The following is an 8,899-nucleotide window of genomic DNA, read 5'->3' on the forward strand; positions in this document are numbered from 1 at the left end:
TATTATTTTTGTTATTTAAATACACAAAGTATTTAACCCCCTTAGAATTTTTCATTCATATGGATACGCCAATACTTGCTAGTGGACATCTACAATTGTTTGTCCTATACTCGCACTCAGGGTCATTGAGCACTGAGGAGCCTTTTTCATTCTAGCACTTACGTATACTGTGGCACATGTCTTCGGTTTATACGATCTCATCCAAAGGACTGGTCTCCACTTCCACAGTTGACTTTTTAAGTGTACACCATAAGTTTAACCTATGAATTGAGTTTAATTTTTAAAACTAATTATACATTCCATAATACTCTTACAGCTTTAAAGTTAGGATAATTTATGATTTACACGTGCGTGAAATTGTATGTAAATAAATGTAAAAACTTTTAAGGTACGTCTTTAAATATTTTGTAAAATTAGAGTAAAGTTTACACTGATTTTACACGCAGAATTAGAATCTTTAAATATTACGCATAACATGAATAATTGGAGAAAAACATTTCTTTTAGCAGATTAAAAAATCCGTAATAAAATTCATACAACGTCTAAGTTTATAAAATCATGTAAATTCAAAAATATGAATACCACACAAGTTCCTACGAAATATCTGTAATTTTAATGTTGAAACTTGAAATATTATGAAGGATATTTCATATCATATTTATATTTGTACGTTCAACGTTATTTATGGATACCTGATATGGCAGTGCTCTGTTTGGAACAAATGAAAATGCAAGGTTGGAATTGAATGGGCATTTAATTAATAAATCAACACAAAGTGTTATCAACAATACAAACACAGTTCAAAACATTTGGTAATAGAAAGAAACACATATAGTATGTATCATCATAAAATTTTACTTTTAACGTCACTTTTGAAGTAGTTAAAAATGCTATCTTTTTAATAGATTATCTTTGAGAACCAAATACGAAGTCTTGTATGTTTTATGTTTTTAGCAATCAAATTAAAAATCATTTAAGTGTACATGTAAATCAGTATATTTTTACATTAAAACTTTGTAAAAACTTTCATTTTTTTAGTTTATTATAAAATGATTTCAAATTAGTATGATTGATTCAAAACAAAAGAGATAACATTTTAATAATTATGCAAACAAAGCAAACATAACTTACAAATATTTATAAACTTCATGCTTATAATCTAATAGAATTCTTATTCTTTTTTTTAAATTTTTGTTATTCGTTTTACTTCTAGTTATAAATGCACCATTAAAAGAAAGATAACCAAAACTGTTATTTTAAATTATTTATGTTAAATGTCCTTAACTTGGTAAAAAAGAAAAATAAAATGATATTATTTTAATACGTTGATATATATTTATAAGAAATTAGTAACAAGTTTGTAACTAAGTTTGTCTATACTAATAGGAAGTATGAACGCATTTTTTTTCTATAGGAATCAACTGTATAAACCTTCTATGTTCCGAATGGGATTATTCAGGCGAAAAAAGCATATGTACTTTTGTTTACTTTCCATATCAATGTGATTTAAATGTATCCGCCTATTTGCAGGTGACTTTAATTCGATGGTAGTCCCGTTCAAATTTCCGAATTTAAGGCTTTTACATGTTCTTTTCAATGACATTGTCTGTAATTATAGAAATATGTATGACCAAAAATCAGTGCATAAATATCAAAAGCATAATGATGCACAATAATTATAGATTAATTTAACGATAAATATTGTAATGTAAAGATTAAAAGGAGTAGCTGAAAAGATTCTAAATGAATGAATGTTTATGAATGTTAGCAAAGGATCAATCCTCCATTAATTGTTACGGGAAAATACAATTTCTTTGTTAAAATGGAGAAATATGAACCATGTCCTATACATGTATTTAAATGTATATAATTGAACATGCTAGTAGAGACAAAACGGGATAATTAGAATATTAAACGTCTTAAGGTATGCACATAAAGCAAGTTTATTTTGATACTGTGATATTTCATTTTTAAACAACGCATTAAGAAAAACTTCAACATCAAAGCAATTTAGATTCAAAACAAAGAAAGTTTTAAATTTCTTGTTTTATTTAAATAAACAGAGAGGCAATAAGGAAGATCTAAAGTAATATCAATAAATTCACGGTTCATTTCAGAGGTCTAAGACAATCTCCAGCCGGAAAAACTTGAAACACCTTGGGCTTCAACATTTCGATCACCACCAGTTATTCTAACGAAAACGTGTTGTCCTCGTCGGACATATACAAGCACGGTTGTTGATCCACTTCCGTACCCTCGTCACTATCGACGATTAATTTCCCCTTGACGGCCCCTCCGGCCACCAGTTCCGAGATTACCCACTGCTTGTGGTTGGTCATCAAGGTCCAGGTAAAAACGTAATACCCAGAGCGGGGGCACACGAAGACACCGCTGTGGCGATTGTATCGGTTTAATTTGTTGACGATAACTTGATTGAAAGGAACGGTTCCATGGTGATTTCTGAGATTGTGAGTTAGCCTTGCATAGAAGTATGCATTGTAGTAAGGTGCATGACGTATGAATCTATTTTTTATGTCTGAAAAAGAAAGAATATAATTGAACATGTGATTAAACAATACTTTAAAGAATATGTCAACCGAATGATGGTTAGGGAAAAATAAAAAGAACAAGTAAGAGGAATATTCGACTTTAATATTTAATCATAAATTCATTATTTTTATGTAAATTTACCAGACTTTCTGCAAATTTTGTTGCTTTAAAACATGTCAGTACTTCACAAAAAAGAACATCTGAATTTAAATTATAAAAATTACATGTATATCAATAGTGGTTGGAAGTGCATTTCAGTAACAAACATAGTTAGTAACCACTATTGAAATACGACCACTATTGAAATAGTTATATCAATAGTGGTTGAGAGTGCATTTCAATTAAGGAATGAAGCTTACTTCAACTTATGTTATCCGATATCACATAACTTGGCAGTTTACGCTTTATAAACCGCGAAGCGGTTTATAAATAAGCGTAAACTCCCCAGTTTGTTATATCGGATAACATAAGTTGAAATAAGCTTCATTTCTTATTATTTAATTTCAATGTACACAACGAGACAATATTTCCTCCAGAATAGGGCTTCAAAGTGAGCATTATTTTAAAAGTAACGTCGAGCGGAGTGATACGTTTTTGACGTAACTCATTGTTACAAGTGAAATCAAATTATTAGCAAACATAACAAACATAACCACTATTGTAATACGACCACTATTGAAATAATTATATCAATAGTGGTTGAGAGTGCATTTCAATAACAAACAAAGTTAGTAACCACTATTGCAATACGACCACTATTGAAATAATTATTTCAATAGTGGTGAGAGTGAATGTCAATATGGTATCCATAGGTTTCAACCACTTTTGAAATACTAACGGTATTGAAAGAAAAGTTTCACCGTTGGCATTATTAGCGAGTGTTTCGAACTCGCTAAAATTAAATATCACGTAAAAAAAATGTGTTTAATTGGTATGGCTTCATTAGTGAACATTTTAGAATCAATAGAATTAATTCTGGCTAAAAATAAAATACCATATTTTAAGGACAAATCGCAAAATTTGCTAAAATTTCCACTTATACGGTATTTCAATAGTGGTCGTATTTCAATAGTGGTTATTACCTATGTTTGTTATTGAAATTCAGTATCACCCATTATTAAAATAATTATTTTAATAGAGGTCGCATTTCAATGGTAGTTATTACCTATGTTTGTTATTGAAATGCACTCTCAACCACTATTGATACAATTATTTCAATAGTGGTTGTTACCTATGTTTGTTATTGAAATAGACTCTCAACCACTATTGATATAATTATTTCAATAGTGGTTGCATTTAATAGTGGTTACTAACTATGTTTGCTATTGAAATGCACTCTCAACCACTACTGATATAATTATTTCAAAAAGTGGTCGTTATTTCAATAGTGGTTGCAACAGTGCACTACTTAAAATTAACAGCTACACATGATTGAAATTATTTTCAATGATTTTTTAAACATGCTTTATTTAAATTTCTGTTAAGATGGCTCAAAATCTTTCATCCCTTTAATTACTAATTTGAAAATTTAAAGATTGAAGATGTTCCAACTTTTTTTAAGCACAAAGTTATTACATGAATTTATTTTTCCCTAATGAATTAGGATGTTGCACTTCTTTTGCGTTTCAGTATATTTCCTCCATATGTCAGGTACTTTATCGATCAATTTGACAGATTTTGTATAACTCCCGTGTGAATACAGGCTTTAAATTTGAAGACATATACCGGTAAATGGTAGCGTTTCCATATGAATGAACATTCTTGAGAATGATGTCAATCAACTAAGACTTATTTAACATATTTTTTAAAGTCAAATATGGCGTATTTTTCATAACTTCAGACTAACTAAATTCTACAAGATCTTTCTATTTGTTTTGTTACTTTTATATAAAGATAGGACTTTCCTGTAAATTATACAGTTAAATTCATCGCTTTCATAGATATCACAGATTTAAATCAATAACCGATTTCATTCAGACTCGGAATTTAATCAACAGCTCAGATAAGCCATATACATGTATAGCTTTAAGTTGAATTACTGGAAATACCACATCTTTTATAGTCAAACTGTGTTTGCATGAAGACCAAATTGATAAAAAAATTCGACTGAAATTCGATTGCTTTAGTTCTTTCTTTCGTATGAATTAATGATATTTTAATCATTCATATAAGTTCTTACTTAGAGTAGTTACTAGGGGCATTTATTGCCATCTTACCTGTAATGGCGGCTTCGTCTTTCAGACATGCGCAGTAGTTGACCAGAAAGAAGGTAACACCAAGACACAATACGAGCATTGTTTCGATCAAAGTCAGTAATATGTCGAGTGGAGTATCCATTCTTATTTATAGAAAAACTGAATATTTGCAGATAGAGGCATGTTTTACAATTAATTAAGGTGTATGACAGATATCCTACACGTTTAATGTTTATTTTCTGTTAACATCTTGCCAATTCTATATAATTTCATTGATTGCCATGAACAAAATGAAAATTATCAATAATATGTCCAATATCAAAATAATTAATGACAAAACACTTATTTGAAAGAGATCATATTTCAAGAAATTATTTTCCAAGAAATTTATTTTTTACATATTTAATTTGTATGATAAATGAAATATGTTTCAATTCCAATAAAAGCAGTTGACAAGCTAGGATTTATAGTATTTCACTCTGTTAAAATATATGAAGTTGTGCATGCGTCAGTGTTTTGCAGTTTTCTAATAAACATATGTTTCAAATGCACTGAAAAAAGTAAAACATTGCCAATAATGCGTTTTAAATATCCAATACAAAAGTATATTTATGTAAATAATATATAAAACAGGTTTACAAATTATCAAAAAAAACATTTTAAAGAAGTATAAATTCAAATATTTTATTAACGTAATGGAATTTTATGCATGCTTTCATCTAATTTCTTACACCTTGACGTTTGCAATTTTTGTCCTTTAAGATAGGAGAATATATGTGCTTTATGATCCTACATGTACATGTTATTTCAATATATTTACATTCATAGTATTTTTTTTTAAAAAATCCATCCAGGACGTTCAAATATCTATAACATACCCAAAACCTTGTAACCGCGCGTTAGAATACACAGTAGGAACTATATGCATTTCAATACTCTATGAGCACCAAAATGTAATTTTTATTTCAATGGAATGTAAAACTATAATTCTTATAATTTAACGTTAAATATACAAAAAATGTGCGTTAGACATTAATTTACCACTTTTTTCTTGTAATGTTCGTTGCGTTATTTAACTGCACAACGTCACAAACGGATCTTGCGTCTCTTAAGTCTCTTCAGTGCAACAGTTTTGAAGGGTGCTAAATGCACATTAAAAATTTACAAAATAAACAGTTTGGTCGTGGTTTCGACGATGTACATGTATATATCCTTGTATAAAAATTGATTAATTGATGGTTTATTTGTTGCTTAACATCCCTCTCAATTTTATTAATCCTACATATGGAGATGATTATTCAACTTTAATTAGCACCTACTGCCATTGTGAAGTGAGGAACTTTTTTCTTGTCAGCACCTACTGTAACACTGAACCTCGGTTTAAACGGTCTCATCCGAAGGACTGGCCTGGGGGCCATAAAAAAGTCGAGCTCACTTTTGATCTCAGTCTAACTTTTCCACTGTATACATTCCTTTGGTAAAAGTGAGACTGAGATCAAAAGTGAACTCGTCTAAGTTTTATGTCCCCCAGGCCTGGGCTCAACGTCTCACAATGGGATTCAAATTCTCACTCCGCGACTCTCAACTTGACGCTCTAACCTCTGCACCATGCGAGCGACCTTTATATAAATAGAAAGAAAGAAATAAATGTCTTTTACGATCCACCTTTAAATTGCTTGTCAGATTTTTATTAATTGTCACAGTATAAAGAAATTGCAATAAATTCGAATAAAAATCAAGGTTAATGTACAGGTATAGGTTTGATACAAGTGACTAACAATGTGTACACGAAACTTTAACGTGCACGTTATATTTGACGTCAAGGTCAGTAATATGATTTAGTTATACGTATACATGTACGCATTCAAATTTTCGTGAAATATGAATAAAGTAAATTAATTGTAAAGCAAAGATGTCATAAATAACGAATAATTATTATATGTATTGTCATTTCACTGCAGTGAAGTGCTTAGAATTTAAATATTTTGTTTGTCTCTACAGGACAACCTTTTTATGCACCACTTAAAAAATGGGGACAGTCATACCGATTCGAAATTGACAACCAAAAAAGACCACATTAAGCGGGTTATGTAATTTTTTCTGCAATAGCTGCGACCATTAATTCCAGTAATAACAAACAAAGAAAGACAATTCATTGTTTATATTTACATCTGTTTAAATAATCATTTAAAGTAGAATTAAAAAGATTAATTATTGTATTAAAGACGTACAACACACTGGGGGAGATAACCCTTGCGATTTCAAATGAACGTTTGACGTGACGTCAAATTAACGTCAAAAATAAAGCGTCAAAACGACGAGTAAAACGATCCCGATGTATATCAATCTTGAAAGAAAATTGGGATCGGGGCTTGGCTGTGATTGTGCGTACCATACTCAATCAATAAGTATGTTTTAATGAACCCCGATTAAACTCGTAAAAAGCAATACATAAAATCCATCCCTTAATGTTCATTTCATTGCATTTCATATACAATAAATTGTATTTTTGATCAAAGCGCAGCATTTTTTTTTATTCTGAAAATTTTATTTTACATTGCCGAAATTCTCATTATGTACAATTGGCTATATAACATTCCGATTAATGGTCTTCATTACAATTTGTGTATATACAATATAAATAGTGTTTTTCTTCTTTAATTAAATAAAAAAACAATAAATAAACAAAAAAATCGATGTTGTTCTCAGACCCTTACTGATCAAAGAGGAACAACTCTGAAAATGTAGGAGATGTTTATTTTCCTCCTTTATTCACGGTTTGCCACAGAATCAGATACATTTACAGCAAGACCTGATAAATCCGAGAATTGAATACTATAGACCTCATATACACAATGAAAGGTATAGAATTGAAAAGAATTGTTCACTTGTACTGAAATTATCTGCATTTATGAATATCCTATTGCAGCAAATGTTTGACTTTCTGTCAACAATTCGGTCGCATTTCCTCGAATCAAAACAAAACGTAGCCTGTAAGATTTAAAAAAAAAAATATAAAGTGCGATTTGATATAAATCGAAATAGATGAAGAGTTTCATGTTTGATATTTTGAAGTTAATGTGGACGAATACGGATTTTATTTTAACTTTATTAGAAGCAACGACATTGAAAGAAATGCGTACAATATCATGAGGGGTGTGTATACTTATGCAAATGTCGATGTATCCCCACGGCCACATTCTGTCTCGTTTGAAATAATGACATGAAAGAAACTACAATTATTCCATTTATATCACAGGAGAGTTGAGCATACATCATTTTTTTAATGAATAAAATTAAAGAAATAAAATTAAAAATCAACATATTCAAGTTCAACAAAACTTAAATTCGTATCCAGGTTTCATGTGATATGGAATGCATAACGCATACATATACATGTATGGACTAAACACTAAAATCCTTCAGTATTTTTTTTCCTGATACATATAAAAAGAGTAGTCAATATTTATTCTGCATTCATGAATTTTAAAACTGATGCATACCTCCGGGATTCAAATGACGAAATACCAGTATATTTGCACTGTAAAGACGTTTCGTCAAACGCTAATGGTCTGCGACGCAAAAAAGGAAGGGGTGGGGGTGATAGGGGTATTCAAAAATTGCCTAAAAATCTACATTTAAATACGCTTTACATATGAGAACTTTTAAATTTGTGAGTTAATATATTTTTGAAGCAAAAGCAGTATTCCAATTTAATTTTTTTTTAATGTGTATATGTAGATTCATATAACAAAGTGATCGACCCCCGTCTGAAAGACGCGAGGGAACGTGATTTATTGAGAAAAAGGGGGGGGGGGTAATTTTTTCCCCTATTAAATCAAAACTAGTCGTACAAAAATTATACAAAAAATTATGAAGATTATTTTTACTCCCAGCTACCTAAAGAAAGTTTTTTACCAAAATTAAACGACAGGTTTTTTCACAAAAAAAATTTGAATTTGAAAAACGCGCAATTTTCAAGGCTTAGATAATTCATAGTTTTTCAGTTTAAGGTCTTTAAAAATTATTTTGATGATATGTATATCAAAAAGATGACTATGTTTTTGTGTTAAATGGTTAAGGGAATAAGCCAGTGAAATTTGACATTTATATCTAACCTGGCTTTTTTGAAAATCAAGGTTTAAGTAGTTCAT

The 8,899-nt window shown here is 29.9% G+C and overlaps 1 protein-coding gene across 1 annotated transcript; it reads right to left on the reverse strand.

Annotated features, from left to right (window-relative positions):
- Positions 1–2,031: 2,031 nt before the first annotated feature.
- LOC134256257 (uncharacterized) lies at positions 2,032–4,869 on the reverse strand. The gene is made up of 2 exons (XM_062738910.1): positions 4,767–4,869; positions 2,032–2,536 (listed from the first exon to the last, which is right to left on the reverse strand). The coding sequence occupies exons 1-2, from the start codon at positions 4,843–4,845 to the stop codon at positions 2,187–2,189; spliced, it is 429 nt and encodes a 142-aa protein (XP_062594894.1). The 5' UTR covers positions 4,846–4,869; the 3' UTR covers positions 2,032–2,186.
- Positions 4,870–8,899: the final 4,030 nt, after the last annotated feature.

This window comes from Saccostrea cucullata, unplaced genomic scaffold (assembly GCF_032062105.1).
Source record: "Saccostrea cucullata isolate Sc308-1 unplaced genomic scaffold, CSIRO_AGI_Scuc_v1 ctg16516, whole genome shotgun sequence".
Lineage (NCBI taxonomy): Eukaryota > Metazoa > Mollusca > Bivalvia > Ostreida > Ostreidae > Saccostrea > Saccostrea cuccullata.